The sequence below is a fragment of the Hippocampus zosterae genome, chromosome 14, assembly GCF_025434085.1.
Source record: "Hippocampus zosterae strain Florida chromosome 14, ASM2543408v3, whole genome shotgun sequence".
Lineage (NCBI taxonomy): Eukaryota > Metazoa > Chordata > Actinopteri > Syngnathiformes > Syngnathidae > Hippocampus > Hippocampus zosterae.
Window position 1 is genome coordinate 13,442,122 of NC_067464.1, and position 25,248 is coordinate 13,467,369.

General features: G+C 43.7%; 1 protein-coding gene across 6 annotated transcripts in view; it reads left to right on the forward strand.

Moving 5' to 3' along the window:
* The window catches only part of ralgapa2 (Ral GTPase activating protein catalytic subunit alpha 2), a 93,998-nt gene that overhangs the window by 60,744 nt on the left and 8,006 nt on the right, over positions 1-25,248 (forward strand). For all 6 annotated transcript variants that reach the window (XM_052086487.1, XM_052086493.1, XM_052086489.1 and 3 more), the window contains 2 exons: positions 2,762-2,920; positions 5,024-5,151. In XM_052086487.1, the coding sequence (XP_051942447.1) occupies positions 2,762-2,920; positions 5,024-5,151 (287 nt within the window). The remainder of the gene's footprint in view (positions 1-2,761; positions 2,921-5,023; positions 5,152-25,248) is intronic.

The window sequence follows — 25,248 nt, forward strand, 5'->3', positions numbered from 1 at the left end:
TTCGCCTGTGGAATGTTTTTTTTTTCCCACCTGTCCCAGTTTTTTTTTTTTGGAACACGTTGCGACCATTCCAAGTTAATAATTATTTGCTAAAAACAATATAAATTATCAGTTTCAAGATTAAATATATTGTACTTGTAATATATTCAAATTAAATTTTTATTTGTTAAACATAAAGTCCCAACTTCGATGAAAGTGTGTGTGTGTGTGTGTGTGTGTGTGTGTGTTGTATATATACACCGGAGTGTGTGTATATATATATTTCCCCCTTCAGTTCAGTGTTAAGCTGTGATCAGGAGGTGTGACTCCAGAGCGTGACCATTTATTAGTGACCCTGGCAAACAGACATGACAAGGAGAGTGTAGCGAGCCCACGAGTGAACAGGGTTGCATTTGTCGCTGTGGTAATGACTACGATTCTGCTATTCCCTGATCCCCCACTCTGTGTGCTGTGACCAGGGCCTGGATTCACCCATTATCTCTCCCTGCTCGAGCAGGCGCCGGACGGATGCCAGCAGGATCCTTTTATCCAATTCCTGCTGCCTCCACAGGAGCGATCAATTGAGTTCTGCCGTAGGATTTGAGACTGTAGTACACAAGGAACAGTTAGCGCAAAGAAATGAGCCGCAAAGGCCCCTGCCCATGCTGCCAATCTTCTCATACGATGCCATGCTGAGAAGGGAAATTAATCAGGCCTCCCCATAGCCAATGCCACTCCAGTCCTCCACAGACCCTGTTTCACCAATAACCACTTCAAAATTCCACACCCATACTGAAACTGTGCTTATCGGCTGCAAAACATAGTTTCATAAAAGTATTGCTAGTTTAGGGCAAAAAGGAAATTCCAGTGCATTTTGCTGCCGCTCTAAATCCATTTCACTATCCGAAATGCTATAATTGCATATGCTCATCTTTTCCAAGTCGCAACACCATCCACAGGCTATATAGACAATGGTTGGCTTGATGCACACTCAAATGTTTCCGAAAGGTGTGAGGGGGGGGCAGTGGGAAGTGAAGACGGAAAGAAGAATTGGAATGAGAAATGTGCTTCATCGCTGTCTGGGTGGGATGTTTTCCATGTCAATTTAAAAATAACACTTTTAGTCCAGCAGCACCCACTTTATTGCTCGTGGCCAAAGCCATACTTCGGGTTGTTCTGTGGGTAGAAAAGGATGCGGCAGGTCAAAGCAAACAGCTTACAGAAAAGGGGGGGATGGCGAATTGGGATAACAAACTCCTCAATCCAATTGTGTGTTGTTGCGCAGTGCAGGCTGCAGCAGTAGCAGCTGGCCTCGGTAATATGGTTAGAGAAGCAACTTGCAGAGTTGGGATCAGACCGTGTGTGTGTGTGCGTGCGCGTGTGTGCGTGTGTTATGGTTTATGTGTGAATCTCCCCAAGGCACCACAGCTTAAATGGGCCACCAAAGGTTTTTCTTTTTAAATTTATTATTATTTTTTATTAATATGAGTAGCCACGAGTCTTCTGAGGTCCTCTCGCCTGCTTTATCCATCGTGTTGAGGCCCACCAACTAGGTGGGAGGTCAAAGACAACTAATTGGATAGCAGCCTTTGACTTTACATTTCTAGAGAGAGAGAGAGAGATAAAGTCACACATTTGGACGTGATTAACAAAGATGCAAGTAGCCAACTGTTTGCAGGGTAAGCATCCTCATTAAACTTGCGATGCAGCTCATCCAAATGCTAATATCTTAACCCAAATTAACATCCCAGTGTTAATTGTAAGCACCAAATGCATCTTCAGCATTTCCGTGAAATTGTCCCAGTGACTGACTTGGTTTCTACCTGCGGATCCTTGGATCGGCCGCCTGAATTGGTGAACAGTAATCAGCATGCCGTGCGTTTGTTTAAGACGACAGAATTACCATAATTAAGGGCTTACAATAGAATGCACTAATTGCATTTTTGGTGGCATGGGCATGTTTTCTAATGGCTCATTAAGCCCACGGTACATTGGCAGATGTTTTCAACTGAACAGAGTCTTAATTTTCAGCGTCTATGATACCCCATAAACAGAGGAGTTAGTGGATGACCAGCTAATATGTGCGCTACACTTTGTCCGAGAATATAATGTAGCTGTGTTGATTCAACTTTGGATGAAGCTGTTTACCTTATTGAAAGCAGTGTCAGTCAATTTCCTGTTCTTTAAGTGTACACTCTTGTCCTGCCTGCTTTCATTTATTTTTGTGAATAGAGTGGAAATGGGAGGCAATTTAATGTCTGTTGGGGAAGTTAATGGGATTTGAATTATTGGTTTTAAAATGCTCAATTTTGTGCATTTTTGCTTTTCAAATTGAATGCATGTTGAAAACACAATAAAAGGGTCTGAGTCCAGACCCCTATTTAATATATTGTTTTCAAAGTTTGTAATTTAATGATATACGCTGTATTTGCTCTTGCACCTGCCACATTATTTATTTTCTGTAGTATAATAAAAATGCTTTCAAGAGGGAAAAAAAACATATACACTACACAGACATATAAAATGTTTGAATGCAAGCTTATATACCATCAAATGAAAACACCGCGACTCTGTCATATATGAACAATATGGGCTACCCTCACCACTGCGTTTCTGTCCACTTTTGGGGTTTCTCAGGATGGCCGAAAAAAATCGATTGGATAAACCCAACAGCTTTCCGTAATCCTCCAACATATTTCTTGTTATCATCATCATCGCTGTCGGAGGAAAATTACATACGGTCGCCAGACTCTTGATTAGTCTGATTGTGTGTGTTTGGCAGCTTCGTCACCTTGGAAATGACGAGGTGCACATCGTGTGGTCAGAGCACACCAGGGATTATCGGCGTGGCATCATTCCAACGGATTTTGGAGACGTGTTGATTGTCATTTACCCAATGGAGAACAACATGTATTTCATCCAAATCATGAAGAAACCACAGGTGAGAAACATTTTAACAACAATACACGCACTTGGAAGTAACCATTATGCAAGCGCCAAATACTTTACATGAGCACATTTTTCAGTTTTGAGAGCGAAGAGGCGGTCAGTAAAGTTTGGGGTATGCTCACCGTCAATATTCTCCGAGACTATAGGAGGTAGTAAAGAGCATCTGCGGCATATGAACATTTCCTCACAATAAAAATATGACTTTTTTTTTGGTTTTCTTTTGTTTTAACAAACTATCCACATTGACAATTTCTAAAGGTCACGAAGCGACAAGATATTGCCTGATGGAACAGCAATGTTTTTTGTATTACACTATGTAACACTCAGGATTTGTGTGATAGCATGAGAAAGATAAGTGGTCGAAAAACGCGGCTGTGATTCCACAAAATAGTTTGTCATGTATTCTCTGGTTGTACAAAACCTATTTGTTTAAAAAAGGAAACAACACCGTTTCCAAATCGTGTGAGATGATTAACAGGAAAAGAGGCATCAAATACATCCAACTATGAGCAGGCATGCTTATCAAGCGGCAACCAAAACAAAGGCGATGTCCGATGATGCTGGCTTTAGTCACACATATTTTAACCTCAAGGTTCAATGTTTGTTGAAAACTTGTTGAAATGTCCCTATTGCACGTAGTGAACCCAAAACAACGAAGGAATTAATCAGGCAAAAACTGGAACTGGCCAAGTTATTCTCCAAACTTAAACCATATAGAGAATGAATTTTACCTGTTAAGGAGGATACTGAAAGAGTAACCCTCCCAACCAGACAGCAACAGACAAGTTGCAGTGAAAGCCAGGAAAAGCATCATCGAAGACTAAGATTCCTAATGAGATATTCAACTTTACCTTCTCCAGTACTTTTATCATTCATTCATTCATTCATCTTCCGAGCCGCTTGATCCACACTAGGGTTGCGGGGGGTGCTGGAGCCCATCCCAGCCGTCTCCGGGCAGTAGGCGGGGGACACCCTGAATCGGTTGCCAGCCAATCGCAGGGCACACAGAGACGAACAACCATCCACGCTCACACTCACACACAGGGACAATTTTTGGAATGTGGGAGGAAACCGGAGCACCCGGAGAAAACCCACGCAGGTCCGGGGGAGAACATGCAAACTCCACACAGGGAGGCCGGAGCTGCTACCGGGCTGCCCCCAGTACTTTTACTCACTTAGAAATGTGTTGTGTATTTATATTCCATGACATGGAATGCTAATGCTAAATTGTTGTTTGATTTTTTTAACCTACAGCCCTTTTTGACTCACTGTTGCAATATTTTGGGAGGGGAGTGTGTCAAATTTTTATTTGGGGAGGGGGCTTAAATAAAAAGAAATTACAGCCTCATTTCATGAGATGTAACGAAGGCATGCATGTGCCTCTTAAATGTACTTTGGATTTTAAATTCTTTAAATACACTGAGGTCTACAGTTTATTTAAAAGCAGTCAAAGAAAGACATTTTTTCAACAAAGGACTACAAGAGAGGAGAGGCACTTTGTACTTTTAAATTAAAAAAAATGCAATTTTATGGGACCAACTCAGGTTTCACAGTAGTTTTGTGACAAATAAGTTAATTATCTCTAAATCCCTTTGTTATATAATCTGACTTGCTATTATGCTCCTTAAATGACCAAATTGAAGACAGCAGGACCTTTAGGAGGGACTTTGACATTCCCGTCAACTTCCAGGTCAATGACCATTGGGCCTCAGTGATTAAGGGCCTGCATGAGCAGACGCGTGTGCCCACACACTCGCACACAGCCGCTAAAATGCTTATTGTCGCTTTGTATTTGTTGTTTCGCTCAATATGGGGGCATTGTTAAGTATCGATTGTCATTTTAATTTCTTTTAGCATGCGTTGATTCTCATTCAATGTGTGCGGCTGTCGTGCGTAGTTAGGTGACATCCAGTTAATTGTTGGTGCCTCTCTCCTTAAACAGATGGAAAAACGGTCAGAGTATGATTTTTTTAATCAGCCTTATTTTTGGGTCTTATGCTGTGTCAGGGAATTAATTAAATTCACTTCAGATCGACACGTACGTTAAAATACGTCGCGTTACAATTTTTTTTCCCCCCCTCATTAATTTTCTCAGGTTCCCTTCTTTGGGCCTCTATTTAATGGTGCCATCATCAATGGGAAGCTGCTGCCAAGCTTAGTGCGGGCCACTTGCATCAATGCCAGCAGAGCTGTCAAATCCCGGCTGACTCTTTACCAGAGTTTGTATCCTTTTCTTCATAGTGCTGAAGCTTTATTTGTCACCCTCACACACCTGAGATGCCTGCATCAGATTAACTACACATGTTTTTTATCGTGATTTCTCTGAATAATTATCAAAGCATGTCCAAGTATTCAGGCCGTGCGTGAATGTAGATTTGGGTGGCTTTTGATTTATACATAAGACCAAAGAGATTATATGTTCAATGACACAAGCGACACAAGTTTGAGTACATTTCCTGAGACATGTGGCTTGCTTGTCACGCCAGCCAATGTACACAGCTGCGCGCCGACATGGATCTTTATTGGCTGGTTGATTTGCATACAGCTATTAAGCCAAGCTCTGTTGCACAGCCTGGAGCAGCATGGGAGGTTGTATGGACCTGTTTGTCGTAGGAGCGCAGATGATTCGTCATCATCTATTACTATCATTTTTATGGAGCACAAGGAGGCCCCGAATGAGAGCCACATCAACAAATGTTCCCGCACGCGCACAGACAAGCTTGCTCTCATCCTTCCATCCACGCCACCCAACAGTGTGCCGTTAAGAGCTTGACTCCAGCTGTAGTTGTCAGTTGGTTTAAAGGCAACGTAATCGGCATTGGAGACAAATTAGCATGTGAATGCCAGCAGCACTGGATTGGGAAGGGAGTTTGCAGGGGGTGGTGGGGTAAAAGGGTCGAGATGGCCCCTGGAGGGCGAAACCTGATCTCTAATAACACCCTGCTCCTTCTCGGACAGCATGTACAGCACTGCCTCACCAGAGCCCCGCTGCCCCTCTGGCGGTTGCTATAGAAACCTCCCCCAATGCAATGTCATTTGGGGTAAAAGCGTCGTAAAAATATCATGTTGTCTTGTCAATTTTTTCATTCAAGCTGAGATCAATTTCATACTGTCTCATGTGTGAATTTACAGTTGAATGCGTAAGTATGTATACGCTGTTGCACATCCTCTGGTCCCCGCATTGTTTCGAGTAGGCCGTGTCTTTGTATTCCTGGGGGCGTCCTGAGTGACAGATGTCTGTTACCCGACGCCAAGAGAATTAGCCCTGTGTGTCTCTCAGCGTCAGGAGGAGGAGTCTACCGCAATCTGCCTGCCTCCAGAAGCCTCAGGGGAGTGCCGGAGCAGTACTGAGGCCTTTCCGGTCCGCAAAAGGTCTTACCTGGCATTCCTTAGCAGAGAAGCAGACAGCACGACGTCATGATGTATAATGAGAGGGGATAAGCCTCTGGAGTTCTGGTGCCGATAAGCTGCCAGGCAGGCATGGCGCTGTCCAAGAGACGTGCTGAATGAGTGTGCCAGGCGCACTCAGCACACTGCCAGTTTCTGCTTGTCCTTCTGCTGTTTGTCTGAGGAGAAGGGAAGTCATGAATACTTGGGTTTGATGATGTCAATGTGTAGCATAAAACTAAGCCATAGGTATCACATGCGTTTTTTTCTTTTCTCATTTGCAGTTTTCTGTTTCCCGGCTTTTTGCTCTTTCCTGTACCAGTGTGCATTTTTCTATCTTCTTTGGAAACGCAACTCTTTTATCTTTCCCGTTCGAACAATGGTCCAAGCCTTTTCCGGCAAAATCCTCATCCTTAGTTTACCCCGACACAATGCTTTAACACTCCACAGACTGCTCTCTGGCTGTGAGGCCACTCTCCAAGGTAATTAGTTGAATATTTCTTCAAAGAGAAGCTATATGACCCCCATGTGTCTTGATAAAAGGCCAGTATGACGCTGTGGCTCCCCTCTCTCGCACCGTATCAAGGCTGGAGAGGACTCCAACAGTCTGCGGTAACACTCCCAGGATCTCTCAGTCTAATAGGATTTGATATCGAAAATGACCACCGGCAACATTTTTCCGAAAATACAGACACAGATAAGCCATGTGAGGGTTTTCAAATGCAACTCTCACACACACACACACACACACACACACACACACACACACACACACACACACACACACACACACACACACACACACACACACACGCACACACACACACACACACTGCACTCAATTTCTGCTCATATCTTCTGTCATCTATTTCCTTCTGTGGAATCTCAACTAGTTTTTGTACAGCGTCCATTGTTGAATGTCTGTTTTAATTTGCGTCAATGTTGTCCGTCAAGATGAAATCATTGAATTCATATAACAAGTCTCTCACTGACAACTCATAATGTTTCATCTATTATTTAGGTGACTGATGGAAAATGCAGCTGGTCTGCCTTTTGGGTTTGTTTGTGTGTATTGTCTGTCTCGTCCATCCTTTTGCAGTTCTTTTTGAATGCCCATTACCGCAAGACGTTTGCTTTTATTAGACCACATTTCCATCATTTCAGCAGCAATTGAGTATAAGTGAATCACATTTAAAGGCTCTTTTAAGGAGTGGCATGCAAAAAAAAAATGTCTGAAGTGTTCACTTGAAAGAGATGACACGTTTGATTGCGTCACCTCAACTCAGCGTTCCTGCCTTGTCTACTGCCACGTATTGTGTCACCCGTGTCGCGAGAATAATGTCCTCATACAGCAGCTCAAGATTCATTCCTCTCTTCGACAAGCACTCTCCATCTCTCAGTGTCTCAGTATTGCTAATGGTAAAAAAATGTTGATGTATGACGGCAAGTTTCTAATAGGTGAGACAGTACAGAGCTGACCTTGATTCAGAGACATCGCCTCGCTATTGGATAGAATCAATAGTTTTTGCTCACAGTCCCCCCATGCCCCCCCAAATCCTCTGATGCGACACACACCGGCGCAGACCATCTCCAGGCACTGATCAATAGCCATAATCTGTTTCTGCCCTTCACCAGTCATGCGAGCCAGGCTCTTTGGTGTGTCTCCCTTGTTGTGTGGATGTGTGCGTGTGTGTTTATTTGTGAGATTATGAGCAGTTTGGGTCTTTTCACTGGTAACCAGAAAGCGGGCGAAGTCTGCCATGATCCCTCACCGGTCCCACTTGGGCACATAACGCTCTGAAAAGATTTAAATTATAGCAATAAATGTGGATTGAAAATATGACCTCCCTCATGCACTCCTGAGTATGCTGTTAATGCCCCCCACCCCCTCACCCGAAAGTCATTCTAATTATTGCAATCAACTTCATTCACAATGACATATTCTCACACTCCTTCTGCGATCCCCTTTGTTCCATCCATCCCTCTGTGTGGCATATGTGACGACGACAGGCTTTTTCTGTTGTTTACTGCCAAGATTCCTCACCTAGCGCAGATGAAAGTGGCTTGTATGCCTGATAGGGTGTCATGAATAGGATCTGTCATGTTAGTGTTGTCTCACATGAATTATTAAGCACCGTTGATCGGTCTAATTTGCCAGCTGTTGTGCCATAACTGTATGCAGTCTCATGGATAATACAAGGCAATTTATATCGCTGAGGAGTATGCAGTGCTCCAGTGGGCACAGTGAGGTGCCAAGTGCTAGTCCACTATATGCCGGGCCCACTCAGTGCTCTCATTTGACGTGTGTCTAAAAACTGAACTTCCTGTTTATTCAAAAGCAGGGCAGATGACCTATGATGTGTCAGAAATTGTCCCAGTCTAGACAGAAAACATTCCAATATTAAAACAGTCTTATGCAAATGATGGGATTAATATGTTACACTCAGAGCTTCTTTCCTTTGGTTGGTCATAGTGGCTGCCCTGGGCGTTGATTGGGTGGTTGAAAGTTTATGCCGCATTTGGGGAGCTACTGAGAGAGCTGTGCGTGTTTGTGGGAGTGCGGGTGGGAGTTTTTTTTCTTCACACCCCCCCCACTGAATGTTTTAACCTAATCCCATTATCAGTGTAGCGCACTGCCTCTCAGTTTCCCCCCCTCTTCATCCCTTCCCCCCCTCGCCTTTCTCTCCAGCTGACCAGCTGTTCCTGCCGCGACTCATGACAATGTCCGATGTGTTCAGATCACTGAGTACCACCTGACCAACCCACCCCCTTCCTCAAATACGCAACACAACCTTGCACAACCGACGACGCAATATCTAAGACTATTGCTGGAACCTTCATAGGCCAAGCAGGAAGGTGCTTTTAGTGCAAAATGGGAACGAATTGGTCATGTAAAGAGATTGTGGGGGATGTTGTGGATAGTGGGGGGCTGTCAAACCAAGAGCCCTGACACAGGAGGCAACCCAGCTCGGATGGCATATGGCGTCTAGCGTCATACAACATGCAAAAGTATTCTCTCCCCACACCCCCTTGTATCCACTCCCTCCTCTGTCTGTCTCTCTCTCCCCTGCTGCTAATGCAGAATGACTCATAGCATTACTCATTTTTTTTCCCTAAACACCCCCCCCCCCACCTACTTGCACGCACACACACGTCCACCACATAGGTCCTATACCCTGAGAGCCCCGGGGGCCAAGCCCAGCTCATCTTGAGGGTCATGCGCCCATCCCCTTTAAACATAGGTAAAGCAGGCATAGAGCCAGACCAACCACAGGGACACACACAGCCCTGTTTGTGTTATCGCGCACACACAGCTGATGTCAAACTGTTGTGAACCTTGTTGGTTTGCTTGCTTAAAATACTGTGTATGGAAACCAAGCTTGGGCTGGCACTGCATTTACTTATTTTACAGTAAAAAAATGTGTATCACAAATGCAATCCCAAATATGATGCACTCTAGATTTTTAAACTTGAAGCTCCTCCTTGTTGCACCTCCCCTCCTATGTCCGTCTGTTATCCATTCATGTCTGACATCTGTCCATTTGTCCGCTGTAAAGTGGCAATGAGCATGTTGCCAGTTTTGTGTCGAATCCATTTCTCTGTGCCCCCGCAAGATTAAACACAGACAGGGTGTCAGTGAGATTAAAGTTAACAATATATTTTTTAAGAGACATGCCACCATATTTCGCATGCCTTGTTTGTCCGCTTTGTAAAACCAAGGGTGTTCCCAAAAAAATGCTCTCTTTAACTGGCCATTACTGACATATTTCGTTTTGATTTCCCTAGTTTAGTCTAGTCGAGGATTTCCACCACCATTTCTTCTCTTGTGGATGTTTCAAGCCATCCAGAATGTTACTTGGAGATGTCTTAAGCGGTTCTATCCGCTTCAGTCTTATCTCTGATGCAAGCAAATGCTACATTTCACTGGTAGGAATCATGTGAAATGACCATCTAAATCTTACGAAGTTAATTGTATGTTTATCTGAAACGAAAAATCCATATGTAACATATTGTAAATCACCATGAGTACAGTAATGGGTAGTCACAAAGCGGGTGGGGGTACAGTGCATAGCAATTAAAAAGAACATTTTCATTGTGTATACCACCATTGTTGTTGTAGCTCTCTATGGTCCAGAGACTGTTGTGTAGAGCGTTGCAGCATGTTGTACGGATTTGGTTCAAAATGATTTTTAGACTGCGTGACCACGTTAGCTACTAAGCCCCATGTCGTCTAAACAATCTTGTGCAATACTTGTAGATCGTGTTTCTTGTGCTAGGTAACAGAGAATGATATTTTGTAATGGGAATTTCCAATAAGAACTGTATTGTGATTTCAGTATATGCAAAGGTGAGCTATTTACACTTATTGAGTGGCAAATTATTATATACTATACAACTACTGTGTACATTTACAATTTTTCTTACGAAAGGGAGTGAACCTTTCAACTTTCAGTATTTTCCGCACTAAAAGGCCTTCCATTTTCTTAAAAGCTCACAGCGCGCCTTAAAATCCGATGCGCCTTCTGTATGGTCATTACGGTAATATTTCAACCCCAAAATGGCTCCTTGCTCGAGACATGCTGACTATGCAGAGGTCAAACTTAAGGCGATCGGTTACGCAGTTGAACACGGAAATAGAACAGCGGCAAAAGAGTTCAACGTTAACGAGTCAATGTTATAACTTGCTGTTGGTTAAGTGAACTGTGTCGCTGCTTTATAAAATAGGTTTTACTGACATCTGATCGATCTGTTGGGTTGTCCTTGAGCGGAGCTCCGTCTAGTGGATGGATTGTAGACTGCGTCTTATAATGCAATGCGCCCAATGAATGAAAAAAATTATAAAATAGGCCATTCGTTGAAGGTGCACCTCATAATCCAGTATGCCTTTTAGTTTGCAAATGCCGTATCCTCTTTTTAAACGGGACACAACAAATTACAGAGAGTTTAATTTAGTTTCCATGATACTCCTTTTTGAATTCATTTTAAATATTGCCTACAATTATTAAATGGTTCTCTGAATAACCACTATGCTGATGATAATTATTTGCTGACCCTATACTGTACTCGTGGTGTTATGCTACTCGGAGCGTGGATGCTACGACATGTCTGTCCAGTTGAAGTGATTAGCAGCCATAACCCAGCTAACCATTCCATCTGTTCCCCTAGCCCTGTTTAATTAATGAACTTTCTTTCTCCGCCCTGTAGCAGCCACTGCTACACTAAAGCAAAAGCTGTTAACCCTCTCAGGTTTCCCCCCCCCCCTTCCACACACACACACTCTCCCAGTTGCACACAGTCACACACGCAATCCAAAGTGAATGCGTTCTCATTGATTAGTTACGTTTTGTTTTCCTCTCTTTTGTCTCAGGTCCTCGAAGGGAGGGTTAATGGGCTTTGCTGGCAAGCAGGAGCACTTGGAATTCAGGGATAAAAGCGAATCATCTTGTTGTAGTTTTTTGTGCATGTGATGGATTCAGAAGAGACGAGCCCTTATGCCAGTGTATGCATTCGTGTGTGTGTGTGTGTGTGTGTGTGTGTGTGTGTGTGTGTGTGTGTGTGTGTGTGTGTGTGTGTGTGTGTGTGTATATCTGTGTGTGGGCACGTGCGATGTCCTGTGTGTTTATTTGGATGGGTATGAATGGCTTTGAGTTCGGGGTGTATTGCATTTCATTCCCGCTGGTCCTTTATTCCTCCTCAGAAGCAGGGAGTCTGGAAGACTTTTGAAACATTAGGCTCTGACGCTATTCCGCCACACTTCCAGCCATCTCACCAAACTCTTGTCTTGTCCCCATTTTTACCACCAAAGTACACCCTGGTGCCTATTATGTCCCTTTTCCCTTCGGTGTCTCTTGTTACAAGGCGGCGGACAGCCTTTTGTCCAGCTAAAGCTGCCCCCCTTTTGTTTGGGCTGCCTTTTTTATCCTTGTGCTAATCGCCATGGTCGTGTGCCTGAGTTGGACCCCATATTTCACACTCAGCTCCCCTTTGTTTGACGCACCGCCCATGATAAGAATCCCAATTCTAGGGCCTCTCTGATATTGAAATCCAACAGCGGCGTAGAAAGAGCCTTCAATCATCCATTATCTGTGCTCCAGTGATTACCATTCTATCTCCCAGAGTCCAGCCTCCTCATCACCAGCCGCTGAGCTCAGGCCAGCCCCTGAAAGAACCTGCATCCCCAACGTTGGTGTCACATTCAAGCATATCCAGAGATATTTCTGCGCCGCGTCAAATGCTGCTGGGAAATGTCACTGAAATGTCACTCATCATTCTGCAGTGGAATCTTTCGGTCCCTGATGTGGCCTTGGGATTTTGGAACTCTAGTAGGTCACCTTGTGACATTATTGGGCTTCTTGGTCCATTTTGGCAGGTGATGAGATTCCTCTTCAATGCAACTAAGGCTGCGTTGCTTTTGATAGCACAGACTTAATTGGTTGTTATTTTTTAAAAGGAGGAATTAGTTGATTATTTATAAGTTGCACATTAATGCCTGTTTAAAAGGTTCAAAGGCAGTGTCTGCTCCCTGGCTGGCCTCAGGCAATTGTTCTCTTCTGCAGAGTGTCCTCGTGCCTGGAAGCATTTGCATCTCTGCGCAAAATGGAATTTTCTGTATTGACAGACAATACAGGGCAGACAAAGCCATAACACAAACAAAACAATTTAAGTATGCATTGCTGTGCATTGTCAGCCTCTTCAGACAGAAATCTACCTTTGATGTGTTAATATTCATAGGCTATTTCGTTTTCAAATGGTAGCTGAAGGAGCAGTGCTGACATAATGACCAAATCTTGTCGTCTCATCTCTGCAGCAGACTTGTAGCTTGTTGCAGCAAATACACCAACACTCATGTTGATGTTATGATATCTTGAAAGTGATGCAAATCTCTTTTATAAGCAAAAAAAAAAAAGTTCTGTTTTTATAAGCTTAGCTGAATGGATTCATTCTTCAGAGATCACTTTGTGCTTTCAATATATGTGCATTCATCGTTGTATGTTTTGATACACAATGTAGCCTAATGCAGTGTACACTTCTTCATTAGTTATGTATAGCCTCTAATTACTATTGATGATTTGGGTACAAATCTATGCCTTTTTCTTATTCAAATGAGCCTTATTTATCCTCCGATTTCCAAACGAGGGGTCTTTGGAATTGGCCTTTGTGCAGGCTGATATAGCATGGACGCTCAAGCTACACCCACTTGTTTTTGTATCTGCCGAGTGCCGACTTTGACAAGATCCACTCTCCCTCCCCCTGCATCATCACCCGTCTGTGTGGATGTATAGCACTTCCCTCTCCTCCATCTGTTTTTGTCAACCCATGAAAAGGTCCATTGTAATCTGCAGGATGCACAGTTGACGTGCCACAGTCTTCGCTTGAGCCAGTCAAGGCGGTGCACCCAACTTATTCCACAATTTTAATAGGCCCAAACTCCGCCCCCAAGATCATTTTGAGTCCCCGGGCTCTGTGTCAGGGATCTTCAGCTGAATTGTTGTTTTTGTTGTTGTTTTATAAACCCATGGTCTACATCATCCCGCTTTCCAATAAAAGCCCGATTCTGAATAGAACTCGATCTGTGCCCGCTGGATGATGGCAGGCTCCTGATTAACCCTGGAGTGACTAGCTAATGTCATTGAAGGAGGGCCACCTGGCTGTGAGACTGTACAGTCAGCTGCCACTGAAGGGCCAGAATAGGAGACGACCAGGTGTTGGGCTCCAGCACCCCCCCAACCCCACCCCCAATTGTTGCCATGTAATAGCCTGCTTGACTGCACAATATAGCCTAGGGGTGAGGATTAGGAAAAGCTGTTGCCAACACAGAACTCTATTTTCTTGTCTTGCCCAAGGTTTTGTGTGGACATTTCTCTTAAGGCCCTTTGACACTGCATTTAGCACAGCGCCGCGCGCTGTCGACCAACTCATCCATTGTGAATGTGCGTACATTGTGCAGAACCGTCACTTGGAGGCTCACAGCGCGCGAGTCGGGTGCGGCAGGTGCACCCGAAGTGAAAAATGTTCAATTCCGAGCAGCATTTGGTGACATCGCCGCGCTACCAGGTGTAGCTCACGGAGGAGCATCAACTCCCCCAGATCCTGCTGCTCATCTCCTCTTCCTGCTTCACCATAATAAGCAACGCAATTCCTTGAAACAGTGGCACATACATTACCGAGCTGCGATGTACTTTACATTCCAGCCAGTGCAATAAGGCACTAGGCTACTTCCTGTTTAGATGTTCGCACACGGCACCAAATCGGCATCTTCATATACATTAAAATAGTAGTAGAAAAGCTCAGACCTAATTTCGGGTACCCAAGCCCTCATTTAGCCCAAGTAGGAATTGTCGAAGCACATGCTGAATGTACGTGTAGTGGTTTGAAAAGAGTAAATACTGTACCATATTTTCACAACAATAAGGTGCACTTAAAAGTCTTAAATTATCTCCAAAATGGACTGCTGTTCTGTGGCTTCGATGAGTGAAGGCCACTTGACTGACTGATGTCGTGCCGACACGCTGCTTAAATAGAGGAAAGACGGACGTAACTGAGGACAGCATGCAGACGTTAACGTGGGAAGCGGGGCATGAAAGGGCAGGCTAAAGGCACGCCCTCAGTTGGTGCCGGTACGTGCATTGTACAAAACAACGTCCCAAAAATGGCACCTACGAAGAGACACGTTTACGAAGCACAGTTTAAACTGCAGGCTGTCAGGTACGCGGAACACCATGCGAATCGAGCAGCCGTGAGAGAATTCAAGATCAACTAATCCATGGTGCTTGGTGATTTTGCTTTATGAAATGGCGCAATCTATTCTTCCGGGTAAGGGTGACCATGGCGCGGCAACAACTGGCGGATTACAAGAAAAAAACAGCCATCTTCCCCTCATACTGCAGTAAAAAGTGCCATATTCTGCATTACAGTAAATAAAGACAAAATACAGTATGAGCGCAAATGAAAGCATTCTTATGCCCCAGAAATGAATCCTCCCATTTCTATTCACTGCTGCGATCACATGCGACCTCGCTCTCATCATTCACATTCACACCAAATGTTTGGCATTTTGTGTAAGGCTAAGCAGCCTAATTGGCCTGATGATCCTTTCTTAGTAAGGGCCAATGAAAGGGGCAAAATGTGCAGTATGTCTTGACTGGAAAGCAGATTGATATGTCCGCTGTTAACACATTACAATTACTCACTTGTACATGCCACAAGCGTCATTAAAATTGCAGAAGCTACTGTTTTGTTTGTTTTTTTGTCAGAATATTTGATCAATGTTTTTGTCTGAACAGTGGCATTCAAGGGTTAAATCAGTTATTTAGCATGGCCTTCAGTTACAACACTGTTGGTGAAATTGAATCTCTTGTCACATAGATTAATGAATGTAAAATGTCAAATCAAATAACTTTTTTGGCGGAGGGATCCTTATTGAGAATCTGTGATGTTGCTTGTCTACAGTCACTTTTCCTTTCAGCACTGTAGCACAATTGGATTCTGTTAGTACTTTTGCTTTTCATTATCAACATGTCTGAAATGGCTGAATTTTGTCTTCTTTGAGGTAGCAACCATCAGTGTGGTATGGTAGTGATAGGGCGAATTTAGCCATACTTAGGCGCAACCAGTATCGCATAATGGCAACATGACTGAGACATTACATGACTGGCAATGGCAGCAAGGCTCTCAATCATTTTTAGAAAAACACCTGTGATACTTAGTTCTTCAAGTGCCACTACCATGACCAACAGGAGCTGGGTTGCCACTGGGTCATGAAACCTTTTAGCCAATGTGGCTATGCAGCGACTACATTTACATGCAGTCAATATTCAGGTTAAAGTCAAAATTCCAATTTTTGAAACATTCTGAAAACCCCGTTTACATGTGTGTTAGTGGACTGAGTTACTCCCGCATTTGAAAATCTTGATTTCAAGAGCGACACACGGACATCGTGACGCAACCTCATTTCCGCTTGTTACTTTCTACTGTTAATAAAAGACATTATATTCATCTCACTCGCCAAAGGAATAAAGCAGCCGGTTTCCTCCTCGCTCCAAATGTGCGTTGCTCTCTCTGAGCTTTGCCATGATTGTTTACCTCTGCTTGTGTATTTCTGGTGAGTTGTACGCATAGACATACAGACTTAACCACACATATACTGTATGTGTTTCTGTGCATTTTCGCCGTGGAAACAGAAAATAATGTGAAAACAAAGCATAGAAATCAATGTCCCGTATTTTCACGACTAAGTGTCTTTGGGTGTTTTGAAAGGCGTTTATAAATTAAATGTATTATTATTATTATTATTATTATTATTATTATAGGGCGCACTTAAAAGTATTATATTTTCTCCAAAATGGACGGGGCACCTGATAATGCTATCTAATCTATGCACAGAGTTCCAAAATCTGTGAATGTTGCTGTGCAACTTCGATAAGCGCTCCGCTTGACCATCTGATCTTAGGCAGACACGCTGTTTATATAGAGCAAAGGCGGACGTAACTGAGGACGGCATGCGGACCTTAAAGGGGAAGGTGGGTGTGAAAGAGGACTCTAAAGGCACATCCACTAGTAGGTGGAAATAATGCCTGTACGTGAATTGTAACTCCATTTGAGTGTGTGGTTCGCCACAATATCACATCCCGCCAATTTCGCCGCTGTCATATTACATGCGCCTCTCATGCATGAACACAGCAGAGACATCGTAGCCCAAATAACACAAAAACATAACTGTTTGGGTCAATCACACTTCCACAAAGATGTTTGGGGTTTTTTTTCGGGTTGTAGAAAGTAGCAGCTTGATGGCAAACTGCATGTTATAGCGGTAGAAATGGCCCATCTTACTATTAGTAAGGAAGTGACAATTGCGCCGAATCGCCACAGATGAAGTCAAAGCATTTCTATGACACGGAGGGGCAAGTCATGCTATTCCTTCATTGCATCAGCTCGTCTTTGTTTTAGCCCCTCCCAAAAATCGGGACAACTGAGATCAGAAAAAGTTTTCTGCTATATCTGGCCAATTAAGTAGCAAATTGATATCAGTTTGCACATGTTTTCAACACTTATCTTCCAACATACTGTATTTAATGTATCACCCCCACCCCCCACTCCAAAAAAATCACTGACTTTATACTGGTAGATTCTTTCATGTTTCGGAAATGTTTTTGCAACATTGATTGGCGAATGATTTTCATTCATTCATCATTTTATATACATTTAAATGTAATCATTGCTTTAGTTCATTTTTATTCACCTCCATTCAAACACAGGCGTAATGTTTGAACTGCGCATAATGTTGCAGTGGCTTACAATAATAAATGCAAGTGTATTTTAGGAATAAAACAACAATCTCAATTTTTAAAATACTTAGGCGCACTATGGTATTATATTTTGGTGTTATTTGTAATAGCAAAATATTTTTAGGGGGTACGTATGGTAAAAAGTTTGAGAACCGCTGCCTAAATAGAATGACTGATATTTATTATATTTATATTAGGAAGCGTGCGGTCCTATGCGAACCCCCAGTAGCGCTGATGAAAAATCCTCCAGAATTTTAGGAGGAGCGAAGGTTTGCGAATGTTGGCGAGGATGAGAATGTAACATTCACTACCTTCGACATAATCACAAACATTCACCCCTCATTAGGATACGGGCTTTAAGTTTCCCCATCCCTGTTCGAGAGGGAGCCCGCATACTACTGGTGCCACACTTTGAGTAGCACTTATAGAGAGTAGCCAAATATCTCCAAGATATAGAATACCATCATTTGGAATCCTTTCCAAATAATACATTGAAGAAACCTTTTGTTGGCCTTTTCACTTTCTGAACTAGCACAGAGGTAAAACTTTCCATCTTTCCAGCACACTCGGATGTTGGAGGAAAGAGCAGGGGAAAGTAATCAGGAACATTTCAAGTCAAGGTCAAGGACCAGCTTGCTCTTCACTGTTTGGTCTTTGGCATTTTATTAAGTTCAAATTGAGATCAGAGAGATGCTGTGGCGCACTGTACCGATTCAAAAGAAAATGTTGTATTTTCACCTCTGATAGCTTCGATGGCCATCTTTGTTCTGGCCTAATAATGTATCCCTCTGGTCATCATCATCACTAACAAAGGACACCTTCAGAGAGAACTCTCACCCAGCCAGTCACAGAACTGTATCTGTTCATCTTCATCCCTGTCTTTTGTAGCTCGTCTTATTATGACTTTCGGTTCAAACACGTCGGAGGCCTGGGTGGCTGTTGGACTATAATAGGTCTGTGTTTGATTAATCATGTTCATCCATTGTGTTGCACATCTAAGGCTATTGTGTTAATACTCATCAATGGAGACAGGCTCCTTTGAAAAGGAGCTGCATCACAAATGCAGTTCATGTGAAATACACAACACGCTCAGTTGGCTTTGATGGCTGTCATGATGCGCTCAATCAAATTGTGTTGAACAAATATTGACGCCCCCGGCGATGCTTGTCCTTATGCTTTTTTTTTTTTTTAATCAGAGGTGTAATTCTTTTTGTCAACTTGGGTCTGTGGCAATCAACCATCAAGGGTCAACACATAACTTGGCTGTCAGTCTTATGATTTGTTGTGAAGCGAGAATCGATTTTTAGTGCTCCCCAGTGGAATGGCGGATTGTCAGAGACTTGGTGTGCTTGAAAAAAGCGGCGACCGCTTCCTCCAGCCAGCTCATAAATAACCTGTCCATGCCAGCTCGCAGACATCCGTGTTTGTCTGCTGCTGTGGCGAGGCTTTGTGAAATAACTGATAGGCAGTGATGATGTCACAGGTTAGGAGTGATGTCACAGTCATAATTTCCCATCTCGCTGTCTGAATGCCAGATGGACGATACAGAGGTGTGGAGGTTGGAGCTTAGAAGCTCTTGCTGGGTGAAGCTCACCCCTCAAGAGGTGTAATTAACCCAGGCTCACAATTTGACCTGACTCCTTTGGGGCCCCTTCTCTCCAGTTTCCTGGACTTGCTCCTAATTAGGCAACTTGCTTAAAACTCCCAGAAAGCAGATTTTTTGCTAAAGCCCGTCTTAAGATGTCTATGTACATCCATAAAATGGGCATAAACACCTTTGCGGATCATATAGCTTTCTGTAACACAGAAGTACATTTTCTGTCCTGGAGATGCAGCTGGAGTAGAAGCTGTTTAATGAGACACCCAAGTTTGAGTGGCTGCTTTTATATAAAGGGAAGCGGAGTACACACAAGCCCTTTTCTACCCTCCCATTGGCCGTTTCAGTCATCCAGGCCTTCAGGTTATCCGTCTCAATCTGTTGGTCCTTCCAACGTTGCCGGTATTATACTCGCATCCCTTTTTTTTTTTGCTCTCTACCATTGTTTCCCCTGTCCAAATGTCTCTGTGTTCCGCCCCGTTTTCCCTGTAATCACCTCACACCTCTGAGGGCCTTCGCTGAGATGAGCTTCACACCTTCAGTCCTTGCTGTGACAGCAGGTACTGCCAGGACTCAGCACCTGGCCCCCCTCCAATCAACACTTGCTCTGCCTTGCCCCTTTTCTTCCATGTTTTCTCTTCCTCCATATCATATTCACTCATTGTGCTCTACCAAACCCTTTCACGGTATATCTTCTTTATAGGTGTAATTTTTCTGCCCTTTATGCCCTCACAGAGGTGATGTACCCACTTGATTTTCATTTGTTTTCATACCTTCTGTAGTACTCATTTAATTGATGTGAAGTCATTCATTTGGCAACAGCAAATAGTTTTGTACCTGGCTTGTTTGCTGACTACAAAGGAGAGCTTTTATTTGTTTACCGCATGAAGTTTATCCAGAAGGATCGGCAGGATTTGTATCATCGAGTCATAAAGACACATGCGCGTTAAAATGAGGTGGGGTGCATCATACTTTTCAATAACGAAATAAAGGCCATGTTTGCGCTTGCTTTTCACCTGGCAGTCCATCACTCCTGAGCACCCCAACCACTTCCTCTTTGGAGGCCAATTATTTGACTGCTAAAGTCAATGGTACTGCGAGCTACTCATGAGTTCCTCTTCGCTTCAAGGTCAAGCTGATTGGCCCAGGTTAATGGGCAGATGCGGGGCTGAGAGAAGAGGAGGCGGGGTCAAGGACCGAGAGGCACACTCCACCTCGTTTCTAAACTGTGTCTTTTCACCACAAGAGCTCCTTTTACTGCAAGAGCTTTGACAAACAGGATTAACCTTCGTTGTGGCTTCCGCAAGCCGAGCAGTGTAGGAGTGGTTTGCCATCATTTATGGTAGACAGTCTTTTCGGGATTCAATGTGTGTTATCACGATAATCATATCCCAAAACATCATGTCTGTCCATCTAAACTATCTAAACGCCTTTTTTTTTTAAACAGAATGTTAACCAGAGAGACAGTAAAATAACAGACAGTGGCTTACACATGTTTGGAAAGCGTTGCAGTATGTTTGAATTTGAATGCAACATTTTCACATAGGACCAGATAGGTTTTTATTTATTTTTTTTTTACCCTTTGTAAATAAAATAATAATTTTTAAACTATGTATTTTTTAGTATGGTTAACTTGGGTGGTCTTTGTGAAATAGTAAAATTGTGTGGGTGCTCTGAAGTATGATACATGTGGGGGGAAAATCAGGAAGGGGACAAATACTAGTTCACATCTGTGGCTACTCAAGCTTTTTACATGACTTTGTCAATTCAAGTACATTTTCCAGGTTCCAGTCGTGCTTTTAGTAAGCTTCAGGCTGAGCTCTATAGGCTACAAAGCTCAGATTGGGATCTCTTGTCTCTTATTTGTCTTTTGATCTTTGCAGCAAAAACAAAGTTGGATCCACTGTTTCACTACGTTTTTCGAAGGGGAGTGAACATGAACCATCTACTGTATGTATGTTTAAAGGCTGTTTGTGTCATCGTCCAGTGGTGGCGAGAAGAAGCCTTCTGCCAGCATGGTGACTTAAGCATACAAACACTGAGGGTTGACGGTCAAGATGCTCTCCTGAGAGTCACCAGATCAGAGGTCAGCATTGGCTTTTGGGGAGAATCGTGCGTGTGTGGCTGCTTATGCGCAAATGGCTGTGTGTGAGCATGTGTAGACAGGTGGGTTTGGACTAGGCCCAAATGGATCCGAGTGGACAGTCGTTTTCAGGACAGGTCCCTATGGACAGGAAAGGGGGGAAAAGATGGAGCGAGTGATGAAGCTTGGTGCCGTTTGGCTGATGGGGTCCAGTCGAGAAAGAGCAGCCTGCTAATGAAGAGCCATCTGAGGCCTTCATTCACCTTGAACCTGGGCCACTGCTGTTGCCCTGACCTTGGCTTTGATCCACAAATGCTTGACCCTTGCTTCTCCCAATAGCTGCCTGCCCTCCTGCCATCTGGGCAGCACGCATGCACATCCTAAAATGCATATGTATGTCCACGCATGTTGACCCATATGCCTTTGTGGTCCGGCCGGTCTCCCTGTCTCACTTACTAGCACATTTTAGCTTCATAATGTGTGTCAGTGCCTCAGTGATCTGCATGTTTAGAATTACTCGAAACCCCATTCCGGCCAAAAATCCCTCCCTTCATCCCCTTCAGTCTTACTACAGAGGTAGGAAGGTTAAAACCCAAGTGTAAGAATGTTAAAGCAATAATATTAATATGAATAATATATTCAATGTAACGTGAAATTTTAGGAGAGCAGCATGTAGTGACCCTGGATCATACGCTTCAGTCGTTGATTATATACCAGCTACCAATGGACTAATGTGACAATTGTGCAATCAATTTTAGTGTTTGCATTGGCTTATCTTGGCTCTGTCGATGTCTTGCTTTCACTTGTATTCACATCACAGTTCACAGAACCTAGCATAGGTAGGAGTGAAGTAGGGTTCCTCTGCCTATCTTTGCAATTTGTGACTCTAGGGATCACTCCTGCTACGTTGCTGGCTTTGATGGCATTATTTTCCTGAATTGGGGCTGATTCACATAATTTGTTCATATCTTTGGGGCAAGTTGCAGCACTATGCTGGCTGCTGAAGACGCTCTGAGTCGTTGAGGGTTACGCTGACTCTTTTGTCATCAACTGGTATGCTAAGAGGCCGACTCAGGCAGATTGGCATTTTGCCGACATTATGTTGTCATCACTCGCAACTGATTTTGAGTGATTTGTTTTTATGTATTTCTATTACTCTTTAATCAGTATTCATCCAAATGAGCAGATCTCTGCGTTAAATGTCCTCAAATCTGTGAACATTACAAACAAAGCCTTCACGTTCATATTTTTGTTGTTTGTTTAGTCGTCCTGAGAAAATTCCAGATTAACCTTTTTTTCACAATGGTGTATTATTTTTATTCTACAGCAGTTGTAGGGGTTGATGTTTTCCTCGAAAGGTCACTAACTATGGACTGGCGTGGATATAATCTTTAGATTGCTGTTCTGGATATGTCCCGGGATTGATTGCCCCTAGTTACAGCATGGAGGTTGCAGCGAGTGTGCATATGCAGGGGAACAAGCTGTACCCCTGGCTTAGTCATTAGAGATAAACAAAAAGAGGCGGCAGCATGCGAGAGAATGTGTGTGTGTGTGCGTGTGTGTGAGAGTGAATGAGAGCGCGGGTAAAAGAAGGTAAGATTACCTCTCACAGTGCATCAAGCCTGATTTCTGTGCCGCAATTTTTTACCCACAGATAGCATTGTGCATTTACTTAATTGAACCGATGATGACTCGTGTGTTCACTCTTCTGGAAAACACCTTTTTATTAGTCATCCCCTCGCCACATTTCTCTCCCGTGTCATGTACTACTGTTTTTTGAACATTCTCATTTTGTTCATCAAATGTCTTCACCCACACGTATCCATTTGTCTAACTAAGATGGAGGGCCGCAGAACTAAGTAGTGGAAAAGAGGCATGTGTCAGAGTCAGAAGAGCGCCAGCTCCAGCTGGAGTCAATATTTGCTTTAGGAATCTCAATAACAGGCCTGCAGTCATCTGCATCTCTGATAATGGACGGCCATATGGCTCTGTTGACCCACTATGTGCTGAGGTTCTTCGTCTTTCTCCTCATCTTTCTTCCCCGTCATTTGTCGGCTTCACTCTCAACTTCTCTCATTTCTTTTCATTTACTCCTTCCGTCACGCGTGTTTGTCTTCCACTTATCGCCGAAATGGACACAATTGTGCACTCTTTTACAAACATAATTTCTCTTCTTTTGTCATCTGTAAAACCCTCTAAATGACCCGCCATGCAGAGCTGTGACCCAGGTTACCATGGCAACAGTGCCTGGGATGCCCCACTCCTTGTCCAACGTTGTTTCCAGTCTGTGACAGAAAGCAGTGCATCAGCTTATGCCTGCAAGACCAATGTAACGCACAAGAGGGAAAGAGCGCTTTTACATGCTTACTCATTGTGTTGTTCAGAGTTCTAATGCAGACGCCTGTTTGGTCTTCAGCCCATAACTCTGAAAACTTCAATATTCTTTTGAGCTTATCCTCCATTTGGGTCTTACGTTATTTGGAGTCTCTCCCAGCTCACTTTGGGGAAGAGGCATGGTCCACTTTGGACTGGTTGCCAGTCAATCAAGGACACAAACAAACAACCATCCACGTTCATGTTCACACCTCTGGACAATTTAGACTCTTCATTTAGTGTAACGTGCATGTTTTGGGAATGTAGGTGGAAGCCAGAGAGTACCTGCATGTGAGTCCTAAACCCCAAACCTGAAAACTGTTCACCCAATGTCATAAAAAATGCACAAATAAGTCCTGCTAAACCACTTCGGACATCAATATACTTCTTGAATTGTAACTATTTTTATCATAACCATTTTCATTTTGCTGTAAATGGAATATGCCACCATACTTGATCTCGCCTTCCTTTTTCACACTAGCTTTTGTCTTTCTGTACCCCCTGTCCATCCCTCTGAGCAGCTTGGCCATCTTAGCCGTTGGAGTGTCCCGGCTCAGCTGTCCGTCAACCCCACTTTGCCATGGTTTCCTCAAAGCCATTGGTCATGGCTGCCTTGGCCCTCGCTGTGGCGGCATGTGCCCACAGCAGGCCTCCTGCCCAGTCACTGTCTCGTCCTATCAAACCAACCCAGGCTGGAGCGCCTCGGCCCTGTCCAACCTATCTCAGCTCAACCTGGTTCATCCTTGGCTTTAGCTGCAGCCCAGCACCACCCCACGTCGTGCTCCCCTAATGGGATGGGGAGGGGAGGGGCTGTTGAACTCTTTCCCTGTTGGATACTGAAAGTGCGATTGTTAACATACAGTCAGTGGAGGATACATAGTGGTAAACAGACTCTGGTGACAATAATCAGTCATTGTTGAATACTGCTTGCTGTCATCATGCCATCAGAGAGACATTTTTACTTCAGTAGTTTCCTTGAGCATATTTTACGCAGGCCCAGCCTCCATTCCACAACAGATTTGGCACACTTCATCTTCAATAATGACATGATAATGGCCGTCGGACTGTTTTCCACCCTCACCCGCAGCCATTTCACAGCCCCATTTATTTATTTGGACTGTTCCCGTCATTTTAAATCCAGCCATCCGTCTTGCTAACTCCCTGCCCAGGCTCCAGTCGTTGCTTGTCACTCTGAATTTCAAATGGCTTCAATTTTCCCCCTGATGACACAGAAGTAGCAAGCAGCGTGTCAGAAAGGGTAGTAGTAGGCATGCTGTCTACTGCTGGAGTTCTATTTGGGCGGGTGGGGAGTGGTGGGCGGGGGGGGGGGGTAATTGCTTAGAGCTGTAGTTCTCATCTGTTGTCACACTGGGACCCGCATTTTCCGATTGTCACTGAGTTGTGACCCACTTGGCACTTCTATAGAAGTTAAAAAGAATAAATAAAATGCATTGTTCAAAAGTGGCCTTTGAAAACATAACATTAAACATACTTTGTATGTTATTGTTTTGAACATCATTGCACATGCTTCTACGTGCCTTGTAGAGCATCTGATTAAGAAACTGAGGATGAATAGGACAACTGCCTGTACAAAA